This window comes from Octopus bimaculoides, chromosome 6 (genome assembly GCF_046866305.1).
Source record: "Octopus bimaculoides isolate indiv1 chromosome 6, ASM4686630v1, whole genome shotgun sequence".
NCBI lineage: Eukaryota > Metazoa > Mollusca > Cephalopoda > Octopoda > Octopodidae > Octopus > Octopus bimaculoides.
Genome location: NC_142933.1, coordinates 111,048,184 through 111,070,039, shown reverse-complemented (window position 1 = coordinate 111,070,039; position 21,856 = coordinate 111,048,184). Strand labels below are relative to the sequence as shown.

Below are 21,856 nucleotides of genomic sequence, written 5' to 3'. Positions count from 1 at the left end.
TCCTCCAGCTGTCAATCCTTGATGTTGCATTGAGTCAAAGAGTGTGAGTCCCAAAAAGGTGTCGTGATTCCTCAGGCATCTAAAACAATTAGTGAAAACATGGGACCAGCTTCCAGCTCATACATGTTTGCAAGTGATGGTAACAGCATGGCCACAACCTTTCGGCTGAAATATATAAAAGAATATGCAAACACAAACAGTATCTGCTTTGTTGTTTTACGTAAAGTATGTACACACGTCCTAAACACACTTGCGTGCTTATGTGTACCCATATATATATATATATATATATATATATATATATATATATATATATATATATATATATATATATAAAATAGGTTCAAGGTATATTTTTCTAGTCTCTGATGGGATTAAAGCCTGATGAAAGGGTTTAGATATAAAGTGGTGGTGGTCGTGGGGGGGGGGGTGCAGCATTTTGTTTGAAAGGTTTTTGCTTCTTGTAAATTCCAATATTAGTTTCAACCAAATTTTGGTAAACAAAAACATTCCTTTGTCTTGGAGATCATAACATTAAAGAACTATATTAATGTTAATTTTTTGTAGTTCCTGTTGAAATTTTATTATAATTATTGTCATGAAATTTAATTAGATTGGCAAGAGAGGGTGGGTGGGGGAGAAGTGTTCCTGTAGTAATGCACAAAAGTAGTTTAAATAATATCATCTTTTTTTTTTCTTGTTATTTGCAAATGTAAAATATTGCTAATATTTTTACCTTGAAATAGATTTTTTTGTGTGTTTCTTTGTTTTTACAATAGCAGCCATTGTTTTTATCGAGTTACTTTTTAAAACTATTTTTCTGAACACTTCTAGCTGCTTATCAATATTTTATGTTCTCACAATGAAAGTTCTTTCAATTAATTATTGTTATGCTAATATTTATTCTGGAGAGAGAGTGTGTCTGTGTGTGTGTCATAGTTTCTTGTAGCAGTACTAATTTTAGGCCAGTGTTGTGTGTGTGTGTAACTGAGTACATTGGACAGATGTAGGCAGATGTCTGCCCATCTTCCTCACAGGCAGACAAAGAGAGGGAGTGGGATCTAGTTTTTTCTGCCTCCAAACAGATTTTACAGGCGTTTGTTTCCCATTTTGTCCACTGTATTTTAATTATACACATGGCACTAGCTACCCATTTGTGTCCTACAATAAATAGATATTATACTCTCTTTTAGATTTACTTTCAATTAGACACAATGAGTTATTATTTAATAATTAAATTTCCCTTAATTCACATTAATTAGAAGCAGCCACATTTTATACAAATCTATTATTTAATGCACATTCTCTCTCTACACTTTCAATAACAGAATTGAACAACTGCTTTTTTTTATCATTTGGCATGTGTTTTTTAAATAATGGAGTTTAATAAAAACATAAAAAATTAGTGACATTACTTTTTTTTTTTAATATTTGCTGGAAATGTTGATAAACCTGTCAATCAAATGTTGACAATGTTTTTCAATGTTTGTAATTTTAGTTTCTTTCTTGATAATTTAGTGCATTTATATTTCAAAAGATAAATTTAATGTGAAAACTTGTTTTTTTTTGTTTTGTTTTTTGTATTAAGTGTAGGAATTGGGTTTCTTTGGCATTCAGTGCCAATGAGAAAGAGTTTGTGCAAGTGTTGTGTGGTCAGTTGGAATAAATGGATCCTAAGAAACTGCAAAAAGTGTTGGTGTAAACCAACCAGAGCTTGAATGGGAGTTAAGGGAAGGTTTAGTTTTATGTCTTAACAAATGGGTTTGACTTCATAAATTATAATTGCAAATATCATGAGAATGTAGTGTTATTAAAGATAAGTATTTGTTTGAAATAGTGTTCTTACCAGCTGTTAATGAACTTCTGAAAAGGTTTGTTGAGAGGAAGTGTTGAAAATTATGTATGGAATAAAAAAAAACAAAAAAAGACTTATTGGTCTGTTGTTGCTGTTGGGCAGTATTGGTTTAGTTCTTCTCAAACTGATCCAGAGAATTGTTTTGTAAAATATAGAATGGAAATGTTTCAGAAGTAGTTTATGAAACTGAATCTCTTGATTGTTGGTGATTGATAATTAAGTTGGAATTATATAAGAAATTGAGTGACATCAATCAGTTATGTGAAGAACTATGTGGTAGTGGTATTGGATTCCATTGGGGAAGTTACAGAATTACCAAAGACTTCATTTCAGCTGTTTTTTCTTTGTATTTTTTATTTAAATTGCTCTGTTCTTTCTACTTTACTTCAGCCTTAAAGGGCTTCCAAAATGGCATCAATATTGTCCCTTTTCTTTTGAGTGTCTTATATAATTTGTTTTGTTTATTTATTTTATTTTTGTTAGAAACAAATATTTTAGTCATTCTTTTTTTATAACCCTAATCAAAATTTTTGTTCCCCAGCTATTTCATAAAAAGAAAAATTCCATTTTCAGTTTAGTTTTTTTTTTTTTTTTTTTTTTTTTGTGAATAAGTTACAAAATATCTGAGAATATGGTAAAATATTTTATAATCTTTATTGTTTGTTCTTAAATATGTCTTGTATTTAGAAATTTGTTGTTGTTTAAATAGAATTAGAAAGAAATGGTGCAAATGAATCTTGAGTAAATATATTGAAACCTTACTAATCATTTTTTTCTTTCTTTAAATTGAATTAGACCATGAAATTCCACAAACTATTGTTTACGGTAGGTAAACACAACTGTTTAGCATGTTTTTATTTTCTCTCTTTATTTAGATTATTTATTTAAAGAATTATTTCATCAATTTTAATCTTTTTTTTTTTTTTTTAATTTTGCTGTTTAAAAGTTTCAGATTTGATAAAGACCATTTTAGAGTCGACAGGCATTTCAACTTATAAACTGTAGAACTGTCAATTTCTGCAAATGAATCTTGCAGTTGATGTAGCAAACAAAATGTTTCAAATCTGTTTTCTCTCAAACTTGTCTGGAATTGGTTAGGGAAATAAAATATATTTATGGAATTTCAACTACAAACACACACACACACACACACACACACACTCTCTCTCTCTCTCTCTCTCTCTCTCTCTCTCTCTCTCTCTCTCTCTCTCTACACACACACACTCTCTCTCTCTCTACACACACACACTCTCTCTCTCTCTCTACACACACACTCTCTCTCTCTACACACACACTCTCTCTCTCTCTCTACACACACACTCTCTCTCTCTCTCTCTCTACACACTCTCTCTCTGCTCTACACACACAAATGGTTATATTCGTATACTACATTCTTTTTGACTTTTTTTCTTCCAAAATAATTTTCCTTAGACATTTCCTATATCAATATGGAAATGGCATTGCAGTTGTTTCTAATTTTATTGTGTGTGTGTGTGTGTACAGAAATGAGAGAGAGAGAGAGAGTTGAAAGTTTTCATGTGCTAGAAAATGACAGAATTATATATACATACACACACACACAAACACACACATGTATGTGCCTGTTTTATTTAAAACATCTCTCTTATATTTCTTTGTTTCACAAAGTGAGTAAATATTATTTCTTTCCTGAAATATTTTGTAGTAAATGATAATAGTTAGAATATTATTATATAAGAATGTATCTTCTTGTCTTAATGGAAAACTATTGATTTGACCAAATGATTATTTTCTTAGTGAATATTTTTTTTTTTGTTTTCCTTGTTCTTTTTATTAAACATCATTTTAATAATCTCCTCTTCATGTCTTGGTTACTTTGATCATGTAACCACCACCACCACCACCACCACCAGAAAGCAAACTACCACCACCACCACCACCAGTAACCGAGGGTAGGTAGTAGTATACTGCTGCTATGCATGGTGTTTTAATTAATTTGTATTCATTAAAGACCCCATTTATTATTATCCATATTCATTTGCTGCGTCATTAAAATTCTCCAAGACTTAATATTAAGAAACTATACTTATCCCAAATAGTAAGAAACCAAATTTCTTAATATTTCTGTTGAATAAAGTGGCAAGCTAGCAGAATCATTAGCATGTTGGGCAAAATGCTTAGCGGCATTTTGACCGTCTTTATGTTCCATGTTCAGATTCTACTGAGGTCGACTTTGCCTTTCATCCTTTCAGAGTCGATATAATAAGTACCAGTTGCGTACTGGGGTTGATGTAATTGACTTACTCCTTCCCCTGAAATTACCTCTTTGTGTCAAGGCTTGAAACCAATATTTTTGTTGAGTAAAATTATTGTGGTTTATATCTATCACAGTTCCAATGAAAACTTCATTGTTTTTATTCTTGATCCTATTTAAACTTTTTGTCTCACTTGAAGGCAATATTCTTCATTGTAACGCTAGATGATCGAGAGGGTTATATGCCAGCGAAGTTCATTTCTAATACGTAGCTAATATTTCTGATATCAATTTGTAACCCTGTCTGATGTTTCTGATATTTCCCCACCTTGATAAACAAACTAATGAATAATGAATTAAGGTCAAGTCAATTCACTTTCTCATTCGCACGTTGCGTCAGAGCAGCTAACAAGTGAGATTTATACAAATTAACTAACCTAAAACAGCTGCCAATTTTTCTCTTTTTATAACTGCGTTCCTATGGTAACCAAAAGCAATTGAGCTTAAGGCTAAATCTTCATCTGTTCCTGAAATATGAAGTTCCTGTCCTTTTCCTTTATCCTTTTTCGTTCTGGATTCACTTTATTTAATCTAAGAATTTCCAGCACTATTCTGGTAGCATCCAAAGATTTATAAATTTGAGTAATTGTCTTTTATCTTTGATTTAAGCAACATTTGTTTCCCAAGATATGCTTCTAACATGAAGAGATATTATTCCATGCATGCAACAGAGAAGTTTATACAAGATTTCTGTTGCCAAGGACATTTTTATTTGTAAAATTAGCTAATTACAAACAGCAAAGTGAACATTAACCTAATGTAATTGAATAGTAAATTTCAATTAAGATTAAACCTTCAATGAGGAGAAATGACATCAATATAGTATTAATAATTCTGGTAAAGAAAGGTAGGGGAGATAAATGAGGGGAGATGTTATTAGATAATAATAACCTTGTCTTGTTGGTTGCTGATATCTTCAAATTTGTGTAGGATTAGGATTAAAAGAAAATGTGATTATCAGTTGATTGATACTTATATAGATGTTGTTTAGTTACAACTCAAGCTCTGATGACATTTCAGCTTTGACCACCTCATCTTTTTTGTATGCTTTACTGTTTTAAGACTGTAAAATGTGAGTTAATGGAATTTGGTTGTCATTTCAAGCAGGTTGAATAGGGATTTAAATTGTGATCATCATCACCACCATCATTACATGTCTACTCACCCTGACTCCCCCCCCCCTGTTTGCCTGGGTTAGATGTTCTTTTTCCAACCCACCTTATCCCCACTTGTGATTCCTCATCAACTCCTTCATAAGGTTTACTATTTTGAGCTCAGCCTTCACGACTTCTTCCCATGTTTTCCTTGGTTTCCTTTCAGAAGGAGCTTTTCTGCTCTCTCTTGTGAATTTAAAATATTTACTCATATTTATTTACTATTTAAGAATTTACTTTAAAGCATTCTGTTTTTAGCTTCCTGGTTTCATTTCTTTTTCTTTATATTTTTGTCTCTTTCTATCTGTGTTTTTTTATTTTTTTTATTTACAACCACAGTTATAAAGTTGTATCCCTATTAGGTTGGTGAAGAAATTTCTGATCCGAGACTCTTTTAGCATCATGTCTTCATCTTTAGAATATTTGTAAACAGAACCAAACAACTTAGATAATTGTCAGGGAATTCGTTAATATAGAAAGGAGCCATTTTATTAGGTTCAGCTCCAGTTTTGAGATGCAAATATTTTTATCTCTTCTTCTGGATGTTTATCTTAAGTGTTACGTGGTCTTTCTAACTTCTTCATTGATAAAAACTTTCTGAACAATAAGCAAAATGTCTAGAGTTTTTCATATCATAATGAAATTTGTATTTTAATTTAGAATCTTCTCTCTGCTGCAACGTATGTTATTCATGGAGGCTGTTAAGAATCTTAGATGAATGTAGTTTTGTGAATCTTGTTTGGCAGGCACCATTACTGATCAGGAATTTTTAAAGTGAAAGAAAGATGCTACTAAAGATTTCTAAATTTATACAATAATTTACTTGAAAACAGAGAGGAAAGCTAATTATTTTGATGATTATTTAGTTGTTAACAAGCTAGTTACTGTAATAAGGAGTATAAATAGTTGCATAAAGAAATGGATGGTTTCTACTGTGTGGCAGCTTTGCAACTGGAAATAAGCAAGAAATAAAAATGATTGGGTCTAGTCATACAATGGAGGTGGTTGAGTTGAGATGCAGGAATGATTTGCGACTAAGTAATTATATTATGTGAGTTGATGCCTAAGATGTGTAAGAAAGCTCAAAGAGAAAGAAAACTGATGGCACATGTTGGACTCTTTAACCCTTTAGCATTTAAACTGGCCAGATCCAGCCTCTCACACCTACCCTGCAATGTCATTCTGAAGATAGACAATCACATCTTTGAAGTTTCAAAGCTACAAGATAATGCAGAATTCACTTTAAACCATGTAAATAACTAAGCATTACATTTGGCAATGGTGAATGGTTAAAATCAGAATCTAAAGATCTCACTGAAAATTCTGAATGGTTTCAATGGTGTTGCTTTTGTTGTTTTTGTTAGATGAACTTTCCTGAGAAGGAATTAGCAAGATCCCTGTCACTGGTACCCAATTTCTGGTACCCTGTAATTTCACAAACTGCCTCCATTTAGCAATGCACCACTTCCTCAGCAATGGCATTGGCAGGCTACTTATCAAGTTTTAAATTCTTGAAATTCTTTAAGAGTAAAATGTCATATATATGATAGACTATATTTCTGGGCTGAAAGATGGAAGCAATTCCTTTTATTAAAAGACTCCTTATTGAAGCCCCTTGTCAGGTTGTAGACTCTTTGCATTATTTTAAAGAAATGAAGTGCAAAGCTTTATTGATATCAATTGTGGTTAGATTATTATGATGGTAGATTTTGTATTGACTGCATCTAATTTATAGTAGGAAAATGTAAGGATTCAGCACAGTAGCTAGATACCATATGTGTAGTGAAACGTAGGATATTGAAAATAACTGATAATTGTTTTAAAGATTAATACTGATTGTAGGAGTGGAATATTTGTTAAGCTTTAATATGGTTGTAATCTTATCTAGTTTTTATTGTCTTGAGTTGGTATAAATAGCCAATGATAGTAGTATATTGATTTTGGTGGACTCGTTGATGATTAGATTTTATCTCATCATTTTATGTCTGCCTTCCATGATGGTATAGGTTGGACAGTTGGACAAGATCCAATGGGTTAAGGGACCATGTTATGCTCTGGTGTCACAGTTGCATATTTGGTTGAGCCATGTAGTATGGGATTTTTCTAAATTTCTCTCATGTATTTTGCTAAGGAAGATGTGAGATTGTGTTGTTGGTGGAAAGTCTCCTTATTACAAGTAACTCTTATTCTGTCTTTGTGATTATTAGCGTAGATTGCAGATCAAATGTTTTCGTGTCATTTGATGTTATCAAACAGTTTTAGTCAGTGGAAAATATATAGTAGGGCTTGTAATCTTTTGCCACTAAGTTGTGTTGATTGGAGAAATTAATACAATATCATGGTCTCTGCTGTTGTATTTTCAAGCTATTTGTTAAGATCTCTACTGGACTGACCTCCTCATTGTGGAGTATTCTCATTTGAAGTATTCTGTACATAGATGAAGCCTAATGATTTCATTTCTTCTGTTAAGAATCTGTTGTGAGAGATTTCATTGCTGTATAAGCTCTTCTGAACTTGCAGGGTATGAAGTCCACCAATTATTGGTGCTAGACTTACCGTCTGCAACCCCTGAGCAAATGTTGCAACCAATCATCTGGTATAAACTTAGTGTTAACTAATTTAAGAAACCTAAAAATCTAACTAGAAATTATTAGATACTGATTAATATTATTTCGAGACTTTTGGTAAAAATGGGAGATAACCATGGAGAAGTTTCTGTCACATTAGATGTCCTCAGCCAAGCAGAGATTTCACTGTAATTAATGAAGTAATAAGGTAATCGTTTTGTAACTGCAAATATGCATTTGTTGCCAGAGAAAGATAGAAATATTCCCAGAATCAATTACTCTTTGATGCTGTCTGCATGCTCCTCTCCCTACTCTCAAACCCATTTCAACATACATCAACAAACCAAAAGCTTAGCAGCTGAGACAGTTTGGATATTTTGAAAGAGCACTGGTGGTCTGTTAGGGCCCAAGGCAAAGAATTGGCTTTGGACTTGTGCAGTTAGTGTTTTCTTTGGGCCTCAGCAATCCTGTTCTGTTCATAGGGGATCACACCTCTGCTAGGGCAGCTTCACCATGCTGGGTAGTTTTATGTTTGCATTTCGCAGGCGTCCGGGTTGATCTTAAAGCTCTTCAGTGAGGCCTTGAGTGTATCCTTGAAGCACTTTTTCTGTCCACTTTGCGTACACATGCCTTCTGCTAGTTTACTGAAAAACAGTCTCTTGGGGGTGTTGCATGTCAGGCATTCAAACAAGGTGACCTGCCACATATTCTATGATTAGAATCATGAGCAGAACTAAACTTTAGAAAGATGACTCTTCATCTATTGAAGAGTGGAAAGAAAAGAAATATCTAGTAGAGATAACTGAAAATAATATTTACTTGTAGAAGTATACTGCGAATAACATTTAAATCCTTTAAAACTGTCTCTGGAAAAAATAGGTTTAACCCTTTTGTTACCAACCCGGCTGAAATCAGCTCTGGCTCTGAATACAAATGTCTTGTTTCCATAAGTTTTCAATTAAAATCTTCCTTAGTTACAATTTATGTTTCTAACACTAGCTGAATGATAACTAAATTCTTTGTTATATTTAAAGTAATTGAAAGAAACACAGAACATCTAAAATACAGTAACGAAAGGGTTAAGAAAAAAATATAAACATGATATTTACCATGGCTTCCTACTTCTTAATGGATTGTTTTATAAATATTCCAAAATGAAAAGGAAAAATTGTATTTATGTAATCTACTTATTCATAATAATTTTGTTAATTTCATAAATTTTACCTCTCTTGGTAGAAGAGAAAATTGAAGCAGTTCAAATCACTTCTGGTATGTACTTCTAATTTGTAGTTTTTTTATTTGCTTTTTCAAAATTTTTCTCTTTTATAAAATTAGAAATATTAAAATCATAAAACTAGACAGGAACTTATCAGTTGACAACACAGTTGTGCACTACAAAATCTCCACACGCACACGATGAAATTGTGATGCTTATAAAAGATTAATGATGGAAGCAGTGCCCTTAACACAACACTAAAATATGCAGACAACATACATTATTCACAAACAAGAAGCATCAGTTGTGGCGTGCAAGAGAGACGATTGCGCTGGTATGGACATGTGGTGAGAATGGAGGAGGATAGCTGCGTGAAAAAGTGCCACACCCTAACAGTTGAGGGAACCCGTGGAAGAGGTAGGCCCAGGAAGACCTGGGCTGAGGTGGTGAGGCAAGACCTTCGTACATTGGGCCTCACCGAGGCGATGACTACGGACCGAGACCTTTGGAAATGGGCTGTGCGTGAGAAGACCCGGCAAGCCAAGTAAGATCGTTGCCAGTGCCCCTGGACTGGTTCTTGTGCGGGTGGCACATGAGATGCACCATTTTGAGCGTGGCCGTTGCCAGTACCGCCTGACTGGCTCCTGTAGGATTTTCGAGCGAGATCGTTGCCAGTGCCCCTGGACTGGCTTGTGCGGGTGGCACATAAAAGACACCATTTCGAGCGTGGCCGTTTTCGTGCGGGTGATACGTAAAAGCACCCACTACACTCTCTGAGTGGTTGGCGTTAGGAAGGGCATCCAGCTGTAGAAACTCTGCCAAATCAGACTGGAGCCTGGTGTTGCCATCCGGTTTCACCAGTCCTCAGTCAAATCGTCCAACCCATGCTAGCATGGAAAGCGGACGTTAAACGATGATGATGATGATGATGAAGAACAGCTGACTAATGACATATAAAAGTAAGGATTAAAATGCAGATTGCAGTTTTAATATCTCCACCAATAACATTAGTCTTACCTTCGCACTGAGGGTCTAGAAACATTGATAATGTATTTAAAAATACTAATGTTACCAATAAAAATATTCAATTGTTACTGAGGATAATGTTCCCACAAAATTGTTTTAAAAACCTCGAGAAATCTTTGTGTTTTCAATATATGTCTAAAAGAAAACCTGCATCCCAAAAATTGTGTGTGTATGTGTGTGTGTGTGTGTGTATGTGTGTGTGTGTGTGTGTATTCACATATATGTATGACAAGAATTAGATGGCAGAATTGGTGTGTTGAACAAAAATAACCTGTGAAATTAAATTCCATGCTGGTTGCCTCCCCTTATACCCAGCCAAGTTACTTTTGTCTCTGATGAGATCAACAAAAGGTCAAGTTCAATGTGAAGTCCTCAAGTTAAAAAAACAAAAAGCAAAAGAAGTTATCATTAACTGTTGTTAATGCACACACGTTCACATAGCAACCCTGACTGTTAAGTCACTACTTCTGGTAGCAACTATTCATAATACACACTCTGCCCAACTTATCTCTGAAAATGATTTTGTTGGCAAAGGGCATCTGAAAGCTGTATTCATTCATTCATCTAATCGGGGCATTTAGATGAATGAACACCTTTCACAAAGTTGTTGTTTATTGTGAGAGTGAGAGTGTTGTGTTTTTTAAAGACTTCTAAATAACTGCAACTAATTTGGTGTAGAAGTATTTCTTAGTGCTGCTGTGAAAGAACATGGCAAATGTTAAAACTATGTCCAGACAATTCCTGGTATTTCTTTGGATATAAAAAAAGAAAAACAACCTTAATTTACATTTACATTATTTACATTTGATGGATATTTGTCCTCATCTTGTTTGTTGTTAACACAACGTTTTGGCTGATAAAGGACAGAGAACATCACTGGAAAATACAAAAACTAAAAGAAGCAGCACATATGTTAGGACACAACAACCTTCTAAGCAGACTAAGTGCAGATATGAATAGCATATGGGGGCCTGTATTAAGGAAGGATAGGAAAATATTAGATTTATAAGCTCTAAAATTCACTCCATAATTGCTCACGGGCATATGGCGTACTGGTTAAGAGCATGGGCTACTAACCCCAAGATTCTGAGTTCGATTCCAGGCAGTGACCTGAATAATAATAATAACGAAAAGTACTTTAGGAATGAGAACCCAGGTTTGAAATTTCCCCAAGATGAAGGCTGGAGGGTATATCAGCCGAAACGTTTTAATAAACAAGATCAGGACAAATATCTGTCAAATGTAAATAATGTACATAATTCCTCATCTCTTAAATATAGAACTATAACTTCAATTTATATTTTATAAGAAAATAGGTTCAGCATAATGTTGGCTTAAACTGGTTGTCCTCAAAAATTGTGAGGAAGAGGTGTGGGTGGATGGGGGTCCTTTTCTTATACTTCTAAAAATTTCAGCAGTTTATTGTTGGCTTAAATTGTTTTTTGTTTTCTCAGTTTGATAAATAGGAATCAATCACTTAGATATTGTGAATTAGCAGCTAATGGCAATGTGTCTTCATAACAATAGTGTTAAGGCAAACAATATTATGGAGTTAAAGACTTTCTTTTTTTCCCTTTCACCCTTTAGCATTTAAACTGGCCATATCTAGCTCAGATATTTTGTTTGATGTTCAAACCAACCAGATTCTGCCTCTCACTCCTACCCTACAATGTCATTCTAAAAATAAACAATCCTATCATCATAACCTTGATGCTTTGAGATAATGCATGATTAATTAAAAACAATGTGAATAAATGAGCATTAACATTTGACAGAATGTTAAAGAGTTTAGTCATTGCTAACTTTGTAGTTTTAAACACAAACGCGCGCACACGCACACACACACACACCAGTTTAAAAGAAAAAATCTAAATTTTTTTAAAACTTTTTTTTTGTTTTTCCTTTGTATAGCAGAGGAGTGTCCTCTCCCTGATATTATTGGTATGTATTTTAAGATTCCGGACTTTTTCTAATTTCAGTGATTAAAATTTCTTCCAAATTAGGTTTTTTTTTTTTGCTTGGGAGATTTTTTTTCTCAAAGTTAGATACATTTCATTCAATGACCATTTCTTATAATTTAACATTTCGACAATATTTAATTGGTTTAAAAAATAATTATCCGTAAAATTAAATTGAATACTGAAAATTTTTCAGTTAAATAAACATCTTTAAACTTTTTATTAACAAAAAGAAATATGCAAAAAACTATCTCTGGATTTTTTTTACTTTCCTTTACCTTAACGAAAAGAAGAAGATGAACGTCCACTCCCTGATGTCATTGGTGCGTACTTTCACTCTCGGAAACTGCTTATTGCATGCAGTGTATTTTCATACTTATATTTTCCCTGTTTATCTCACTGTCTCAAATTGGAAGGTGTGGTTCTGTTTAGAGATTTCTTAGATTTTAGTCACTGAAAGACATATCCTTTTCTAGATAGGATGCCAGTCTATCAAAAGCTTTATCCACAAAAAACTATGGACTAATGAAATGGTGGTAAATCATAAAAATCTTCTGGCAAATATTATGAATTGTGTCTCTTAATTTATGCTCCTGTGTAAAGTGAGCAGCAGTATAAAAAGTAGCTTTACCAAAAATATAATGATGGAATTCACATTAAAAACTCAGTTTAACTGAAATTGCTATCAATATTAAAAGTTAACCTTTTTAATACCAATCCACTCAAGATCGCCCTTGGTTCTATAACAGCTTCCTGTTTTAAAATGATTGAAGTTAAAACTTCCCATAGAAATTTCATGTTATGTTCTAAGCACCAACTCCATAATGACAAAGTTTAGGACAAATGTTGCTGTAATTTAGCCCCATGAGACATCGTCTCCAGCTGGCTATATGACACGATCTGTGTCCTCATATTTTCAAACAAGGGAATCTAGCACCCCCACTCAGCTCAAAACAATATAAGGATACAGATCGTGTCATATAGCCAGCTGGAGACGATGTCTCCTGGGGCTAAATTACAGCAACATTTGTCCTAAACTAGGACTGCCATGTTATGTTGGCAAACAATCTTTACTCCAAAGTACTGTTTCTGAATATCTCTCGTGAGATTTAAAAATAGTAATTTTCCAAAGTTATTTTAGTAAATCCTTCATTATTTTCATAATTTATTGGAAATAGGTGCAGGCATGGCTGTGTGGTAAGAAGCTTGCTTCCCACCCACATAGTTCCAGGTTCAGTCCCACTATGTGACACCTTGAGCAAGTATCTTCTACTATAGCTTTGGGCCTTGTGAGTGGATTTAGTAGATGGAAACTGAAAGAAGCTTGTTGTGTGTGTATATATGTATGTGTGTGTCTTTATGTCTGTTTGTTTCCCGTCACCACTTAACTGATGTTGGTTTGTTTACATCCCTGTAACTTAGTGATTCTGAAAAATTAACTGATAGAATAAATACCAGGCTTAAAAGAATATGTACTGGGGTTGATTTATTTTACTAAAAATTCTTGAAGGTTGTGCTACAGCATGGCCACAGTCTAAGGTTAAAAATAAAATAGCAGTGTACTTCAACAGAAATATTGTAATGAAATGGTTAAACTTTTCAAGACATTCCATTTCTTAGATTGCCATTCCAAACTATGTCGGACACCGTTAAAGATATTGCTTTGTGTTTTACTAAATTTCTCGTCTGAAACAGTTTCTCCCTTTCATTATTTCTGCACTCAATTTGAATAAGTTTGATCTCTTTATTTAAACATTGCTTAACACTGCATGTTTATAGTCAGAGTTGTGTTTCTAGAAGGTTCCGTCTGTTGGTAGTGAGACTAATTTGAGATATTCTGGAAACAATGACTAATTGTAATTGTATCAACAAAATACCTACAGATGTTTATTTTTATTCAATGAGTAATAAGACTTATATCAGATGATATGAGGGTGAGTGTACACACACACACACACACACAAACACACATGTATGTATATATATAATACCTATATCAGGTGATATAGGTGTGTGTGTATATTTGAAAAAATGAGTAGAGATGGCTTTTTGTGGGGGTTAATTTTTCATTTCAATAATAATGTTTACAGCGAGGTACTCTAAGATGAGTTTCAAGCTTCAAATAACCGTTTTCAAATTGAGAAATCTGTGTTTTTATTGGTTGCTTAAATGACAAAAAAGATTTTTCTTACAAGTATACACACGAAAAAAAAAAAAAAATATATATACACAAAAAAGAGGAAATTATATAAAAAGAAAAACTACAAAAGCATGTGTGTTCTACTTCTTATACACACATGCTTTTGTAGTCTTTTTATATATAATTTCCTCTTTTTCGTGTATATACTTGTAAGAAAAATCATTTGTTATTTAAGCAACCAGTAAAAACACAGATTTCTCAGTTTGGAAACGGTTCCTTGAAGCTTGAAACTTATATCAGAGTAACTCACTTGTAAACATTATTATTGAAACGAAAATTACCCTCACCCCCCAAAAAAAGCCATCTCTACTCATTTTTTAAAAATATATAATATACTGTAGCAAGAACTTTCTTTTTATTATTAAACTATATATATATATATATATATATATACATATATATATATATTACATCATCATCGTTTAGCGTCCGTTTTCCATGCTGGCATGGGTTGGACAGTTCAACCGAGGTCTGGGAAGCCAGAAGGCTGCACCAGGCCCCAATCTGATCTGGCAGTGCTTCTACAGCTGGATGCCCTTTCTAACGCCAACCACTCCGAGAGTGTAGTGGGTCCTTTTTACATGCCACCAGCACAGAGCTGGCATCGACCACAATCGGATGATGCTTTTTATGTGCCACTGGTACGGAAGCCAGTCAAAGCAGCAATGTATATGATTCTTATAATCAGATGGTGTGGATATATACGTATGTACATATGTAGTTACGCATGTATGCTTGTAATACATATATCACCAGAGGATATGTATGTATCTTTGTGCATAAGAATATATGTCCAGATCTCTGTGCCGTGTATATTATAGAATTTTGGAAGATTCTTTTTAAGGTGTTAGTCTTTATAGTTTGATAGAATGTACAGAATTGGTTAAATATTCAAGAAATAACCAATAAACAAAGAACATACAGTTCCAATATAAACCTAGAATCTCTACCATAACTATATTTTCTAGTTGCAAAACTGTCTTTCAGTTGACTATAAAGTTTGAAGTTAGATAAAATATTCAAGTTTTTTTTTTTTTGCTTTTAACACAAATATTTTCTCAGTTTCTTAATTTAGTAGTTTTTTTTTTTTTGGTTTTGTGTGTGTTGCCCGATTTTTACATTTAATAATCTTATTTTTCCAATCTTTTACCCACTTAGATAATAGATTGTTAAAGAAAAATGATTGTTCTTCAATGCTTTTAAATGTCATAAATATCAGATTGTTTAATTCAGTTTTGTATTTAAGATTTATATATAGTTGTGTTCCTATTAACCAAAGTGACCATGTTCCCAGTAACCTGTGTGCCTGTATGTGTGTGTGTGTGTGTGGTAGAATGTGCAGAGCACCTTTGTGGCATTTCATTACAACTGTTTCCATTCTGAGTTCAAATCCTGCCCTTGACAACTTTGTGTTTCATCCTCCTATGTTGACAAAATAAATACCGAGTCAATGTTAAACCCTGAAAGGTAAAGCCCCAGAATGGTCACAGTCCAACGACTGAAACCATTAAATGAATATATCAAAGTAGGGTTTATTATCATTCTTGAGTGAGAGAGCAGCGTATGCCATCAAAGTGACACTTGGGGTACAAATATACAAAGCCCAGTATACCCATCATGACTGCCCGTCTGATAAGGGGACACCAGGCACATGCATCACAACCATATGTGCACGACATGGTGATCTTATATCAAGATTAACAGTGCATGATCTTGCAGGTGGAGCCTATTTAAAATTTTCTTCAGGTTGAGTAACCATCCCACTCAAAAGGTCCTTGAATAAGTGTTGTTTGAGAATGCTAAATGAAACATCCATGTATCTAGAGGTGAATTATCCAAACCCCAAAGAATTCCTCTCAACACATAGCTATTCTGCTCATGATCAGAGATGCACATATTGTCAGCCACCAAGGGACATCACGAACTGGTTATGGTCAAGCATCTGACAATCAAATCTGTAGTATTGAGCAGAATATTTACTGTAGCCCATCTTTTCTACCATCTTTTAAGGGCACAGTGTTTCTGAACACTGTGCCCTTAAAAATTGTCACAAGTGAAGTATGCCTATTGATTATGCAACAGCATAAGCCAGGCCAATTCCATCCCAATATGAAGACAGCAAGCTGGCAGAATCATTGCCATGCCATACAAAATGCCGAGTGACATTTCGTCTGTCTTTATATTCTGAGCTCAAATTCTACCAGATTTCACTTTGCCTTTCAGGGTCAGTAAAAATATCCCTTTTGAACACTGGAATCAATGTAATCCACTTTCCTCCTCCCTTATGATTGCTGGTCTGGTACCAAAATTTGAAACCATTATTATTATTATTATTACTACTACTACTATTGTTGTTGTTGTCTCACTGTAAAAAAGAAATAATTTTGACTGACTTCCATTGTCACTATCTTCAGAGTAATAATAATGGTATTACTATTCCAGAATCGTGTGAATAATTCTTGGCTTTTGGTTCAACTTTAATTACCTAATATATTTTCATGAGTTGTTTTAATTCTCTGAAATTGCATCTCGAGATTTCTTTGACCTGACTAATTTCTTTCCAATAAGCTTTCCACTTATTCTTTATGTGAAAGCTTAATCCACCAATGCTGTTTGTTAATCTTTTAATCTGTTGGTTTCTTTAAAGTTTATTTGTCCAGTAACTCTGAGTGATATATTTATTCCAAGCTGGTGTTCCCCCTGATCCCTTTTACTCTGTTCAAGTCCATAGTTTGCTGTGGTTCTTAACGATTATCACCAAAATAACAAACGAAAAATCAGGTGTGTGTGTGTGTTCGTTTCTTATTGCTTAACAACAGATGTTGGTTTGTCTATGTCCCTGTAACTTAGCAGTTCAACAAAGAAACCAACAGAGCAAGTACCAGACTTACAAAATTAGCACTGGAAACAATCTGATGTAAAAATTATTGAAATTTCAAAAATTGTTTTCAATTTTCATTTGTCTTTTGCATCAAAGTATATATTTTTAATGAAGTAAATTTGATTTAACTATTAATTAATGAAAGCCAAACAGAATTGTGCATTGTTTTTGGAACAAATTTGTTCGATTTTAGACCAGGAAAATCACTTCTATTTTGTGTGTGTGTGTGTGTGTGTCCGTCTGTCTATATCTCTGTTTGTTTCTGAAACTTCAGTGACAGTGTATTGATATTGATTTTATTTTTCGTTCAGAGGAAGAAATACAAACTACTTATCGTAAGGGTAGGTATTGTACAATATTCTATTATTATTATTATTATCATTATGAAGGTGGCGAGCTGGCAGAATCATTAGCACGCCGGGCGAAATGCTTAGCGGTATTTCATCTGCTGCTACGTTTTGAGTTCAAATTCCACTGGGGTCAACTTTGCCTTTCATCCTTTCGGGGTCGATAAATTAAGTACCAGTTGCATACTGGGGTCGATGTAATCGACTTAATCCCTTCTCCCCAAATTTCAGGCCTTCTCCTTCCAGTAAAAACGATTGTTATTAGCATTTCGTTTGGCTCTTTTAAGTTCTGAGTTTAAATCCTACCAAGGCTAATTTTGCTCTCATCTTTTTGAGGGTTGATCAAATAAAGTACCAGTTATGTACTGGGATCAGTATAATCAGTTAACCCCTTCCCCCTTTGTACCAAAATTTGAAACATTTTTATTATAATACTGATTAGATATCAATATGTGATATCACCTGGTATTCGTACAGTTTTTTTTTTCTTTTCTTCTGTCTTTTACTGTGAGTCTCAATGCTGAGTCATGCAGAGACGAGTCTCTTCATAACAGTTTCTTCTGAAACATTGTCACCTGTTGTTGCTCAACCAACTCACTCTATCATCAAATATCAATAACCTCTTTAGAATAGGTTTTAAATTCCTACAACTTGTTACATCTCTCTGTCTCCCCCCCCCCCGTCTCATTTGGCCAACCCTGAGGTTGATTGTACCACAGAGATTAGCTCCCTTTCTACCATGGGCCAACTCTATCAGAATTTCATTTATAATTGTCACATAACAAGGGATTAGTTCCAGTTAATTTGCATTGAATTTGTGGATTATCCCTAAATTACTGTTGAACCATTGCGCTGAGAAATGTCTTTCTACTATTCAAATGGCATTATTTTGTAAAATCAGTCAAACTCTTGTCTTGAAAGTATCATGGCAAGTTTTTCAACACAACTTAATTATAATAAACCTATAAATTTTATTTTTAATTATTATTATTATTATTTTTTTTTTTACTAAGAGATATTTTAATTTTTACTTCTGACATCCTGATTTTTGTCCCGAACCTGTCAGTATTTATTTTGTTCTATCTTTTGTCTTATAAAGCTGAGAATTTGCCGCCTCCTAGTTTTATGGGTAGGTATCAGTTGTCTTGTTTGCATGATGTTTCCTCTAGTTTTCCTGTAGTCATAGAAGAATTCCACTTACTAAAACTTCTAAAGTCATAATTTTAGTTATCTTGATATCTAGCTGTTGTATTGGTTCAATTTAATTCATTTAATTACCTTCCTTATAAAGACAATTAAATCTTGAAATGTGTTGTTAAGATATAGCAGAAGTATACTTTAAGAAAGTTATGTATTGTTATATCAGACATACTCTAAACGAAAACCATTTTTTGGTTGGCGTCAAGGAGAAGAGTTTGCTGCAAATACTTCGGTCCTGTAATATTTGTTCCACTCACTTTAATTTCACATTACATCAATGGTGATGATGATTGTTACTACATTTGAGATGGAACAACAATTTCATTATTAGCTGCAAACCTCATCAGTAAAAAAAAAACAAAAAAACAAAAAACAAAGAAAAATCACAACAAAAATATATATTAAAGAATAAGGGTTAATTCAGTCTGTTGGTCCTCTTGAATAAAATGGCTGTAATACTTAAATATTTCTTGAGCAACTGTTTGCCCCACTTTGTGTGTGTGTGTGTGTGTGTGTGTGTGTGTGTGTGTAGTAGTAGATGATGTCGCATCGTGATGGTTGCTTTTGCTTTCATTGCAATACATGTATAACATTTTACATTAATTTGTATATTTCAAAAGGTTTTAAATGGCAATGTTATTTTAAGCATTGTGTGTGTGTGTGTGTGTGTGTGTGTGTGTGTGTGTGTGTGTGTGTGTGTGTGTGTGTGTGTGTGTGTGTGTGTGTGTGTGTAGGCACTAACAACACTAACCTTAGGAATGAGCACCTAAGTTCAAAATTTCCCCAAGACACTTAATGAAGGCTGTGGAGGGTATATCAGCCGAAACATTGTGTTAACAACAAACAAGATGAGGACAAATAATGTACATAATTCCTCATTTCTTAAATATAGAACTGAATTAATAAAATGTTGCATAGTTGTGTAGGAGGGAGAATTTCTTTTTTGAGATAGTTACTGCAAGAAAGGTCCGTTCATATTTAAGTGTACACAAACTTGTTCAGCTTTTCTTTTATGCTTTTAAATTAGTCTTCAGCAGTTGACAACTAAACACATTTGAGGTTCTGCAAAGTAAATCATTTTATAAAGAACCAGAATTTGTCTGTTCAATTAAATTCCGTCTGTGTATTCCTCCTTCATTTACTTTAGTTTTAAATGAGTTTCCAACTAATATATTAATTATTTTCCTATGTTATTTTAATTTGGATAAAGTTAAGTTTCATTGCTAACAAATTTACATTAACATTATCAACCTTGTCTCTATATTTCCAATGTTTATATTTACACAGTTGTGTGATCCCTGATTGCTAGAGTTAGTGTCTCTCTCTCACTGTCTGTGAATGTAGTCTTACAATAGATTCTGACTGAAACCTTTTATTTGTAAACTAAAGATAATACCATTCTTATCCAGCAGGCCATATGTAGTAGAAGTATGGCTGTAATTCTAGATTATTGAACTGATATCATTACTGAGTATCCTGATTGAATTTTGCTTCTTCCATTAATAATTCTCTATCAGTTCTGAAACTGTCAATACATGGCTGTTCATGTTTTCTTCTTTCACACTTTATATTATGTTCAGCCATTGTTCACTTTGACGTAACACTTCTCATTAAGGCTCCCCCCCCTGCTTTGTCTTTTACTCTCATCTTAAACACTAATTGGTTTATTGTTGAGAAGACATTCTACAAATGTATCAGATGTTGTAGTTCTATCTACAATACTAAAAGGAATGAATAGATTTGAAAACGTGTCAGATATTTAATCTACTAAATTTATTTCCCCCAGATGACCAGAATGCAATATCTTTAGATAACATCTAATAATCAATCAATTGTTGGATTCCTGAGTGTTGTTTTTAATCTTTAATATTAATCAATAACTACTGCAGTGGTTTATGATTAAACCTGTTAAGTCTTTCAGTGGATATACACCTTCATTTTATATTTTTGTTGAATTCTATCCTATTTCTGTTCCAGTTGAAGAAGTGGTCAATGATGCTGACATTGAGGGTAGGTAAACCAGATGATGCTATGTATTAGTTCTGGTCAGACCCAGTCTTTTACCATTTTATTCATTGTTAGCAGGTGGGTGGGGGTACTACAGGCTCTTGTGAAGTCAAAGAATCCTTTCTCTTTGTATAATTGTGTGTGTGTGTGTGTGTGTGTGTGTGAATGTGTGTATAATTACATTCACACACAAATTGGCAAAGTAATATAAAATTACACTGCTATTGAATTTAATTCAGCAGATCCATATGTTGTTTGATAATATCAATAAATGCTACTTCATTGTGAATATTATTAGAGAGAATTAATTATATCGGGTCGTCCCATAAATAATGCAGTTTTTTCAATTGCATGAACTAAAAGTCGGAGGAGGACGGGTTAAACTACCTGCATCAACTTGCTATAAAAGCAAGTGGTAATTTTACCTTGCCCTTATTCTTAGTGCAAGTTTTGAAGAGTGCAGATTGATTTTAACAGTTATTTTTTTTCAAAGCCATAATGGAAGTGACAAAGCATATTTTGCTTTATGAGTTCAATAAAGGCAACAGAAGCTGTGAGGAATATTAATGCAGTATATGGAGATGGAACAATAAGCGTAAGCCAGTGTCAACAGTAGTTCCAGAAATTCTGAACCAGAAACTACAGCCTTAGAAGATGATCTTCATTCTGGAAGATCTGTAAAGCTCGATGAGGACACCCTGGAAACCCTGGTGGAATAAGATCCCATCATAACTGTTGAGAAACTAGCAGTGAAGCTTGAATTTGGTCATTCAACCATTCATTGCCACCTGGCGTACCATTGGAAAAGTCAGCAAATTGAGTCAATGGGTTCTTCACAAACTTTCCCAGTCTAATTGCACGCAGAGAGTGAATGAACCTTTTTTGGACCGATTAGTGATTGTTGACAAGAAATGGTTTCTCTATAAAAATGTCAAGTGCCAAAGACAGTGGGTAGGGAAAGGAGAAACTCCAGCACCCCAGACTAAAGAAGGTCTTCACCCACATAAGGTTTTGTTATCTGTTTGGTGGGATACAAAAGGTTTAGTCCACTTTGAACTTTTAAGCCTAAACCAAATGATACAGAGATCTACTGTGAGCAGTTAGAAAAAAAAATGACCATCTTTGGTTTCAAGACGAAAGGTGTTCTTCCAT

At 33.7% G+C, this 21,856-nt stretch overlaps 1 protein-coding gene across 50 annotated transcripts in view; it reads left to right on the top strand.

The window, feature by feature from the left end:
• Window positions 1–21,856, top strand: part of LOC106873546 (uncharacterized) — a 174,516-nt gene that overhangs the window by 98,452 nt on the left and 54,208 nt on the right. For 11 of the 50 annotated variants that reach the window (XM_089353169.1, XM_089353209.1, XM_089353205.1 and 8 more), the window contains 8 exons: window positions 2,651–2,680; window positions 3,748–3,786; window positions 9,106–9,138; window positions 12,023–12,052; window positions 12,360–12,392; window positions 17,462–17,491; window positions 18,597–18,626; window positions 20,675–20,707. In XM_089353169.1, the coding sequence (XP_089209295.1) occupies window positions 2,651–2,680; window positions 3,748–3,786; window positions 9,106–9,138; window positions 12,023–12,052; window positions 12,360–12,392; window positions 17,462–17,491; window positions 18,597–18,626; window positions 20,675–20,707 (258 nt within the window). The remainder of the gene's footprint in view (window positions 1–2,650; window positions 2,681–3,747; window positions 3,787–9,105; window positions 9,139–12,022; window positions 12,053–12,359; window positions 12,393–17,461; window positions 17,492–18,596; window positions 18,627–20,674; window positions 20,708–21,856) is intronic. The other 39 variants (XM_089353213.1, XM_089353196.1, XM_089353195.1 and 36 more) reach the window with 16 other exon arrangements.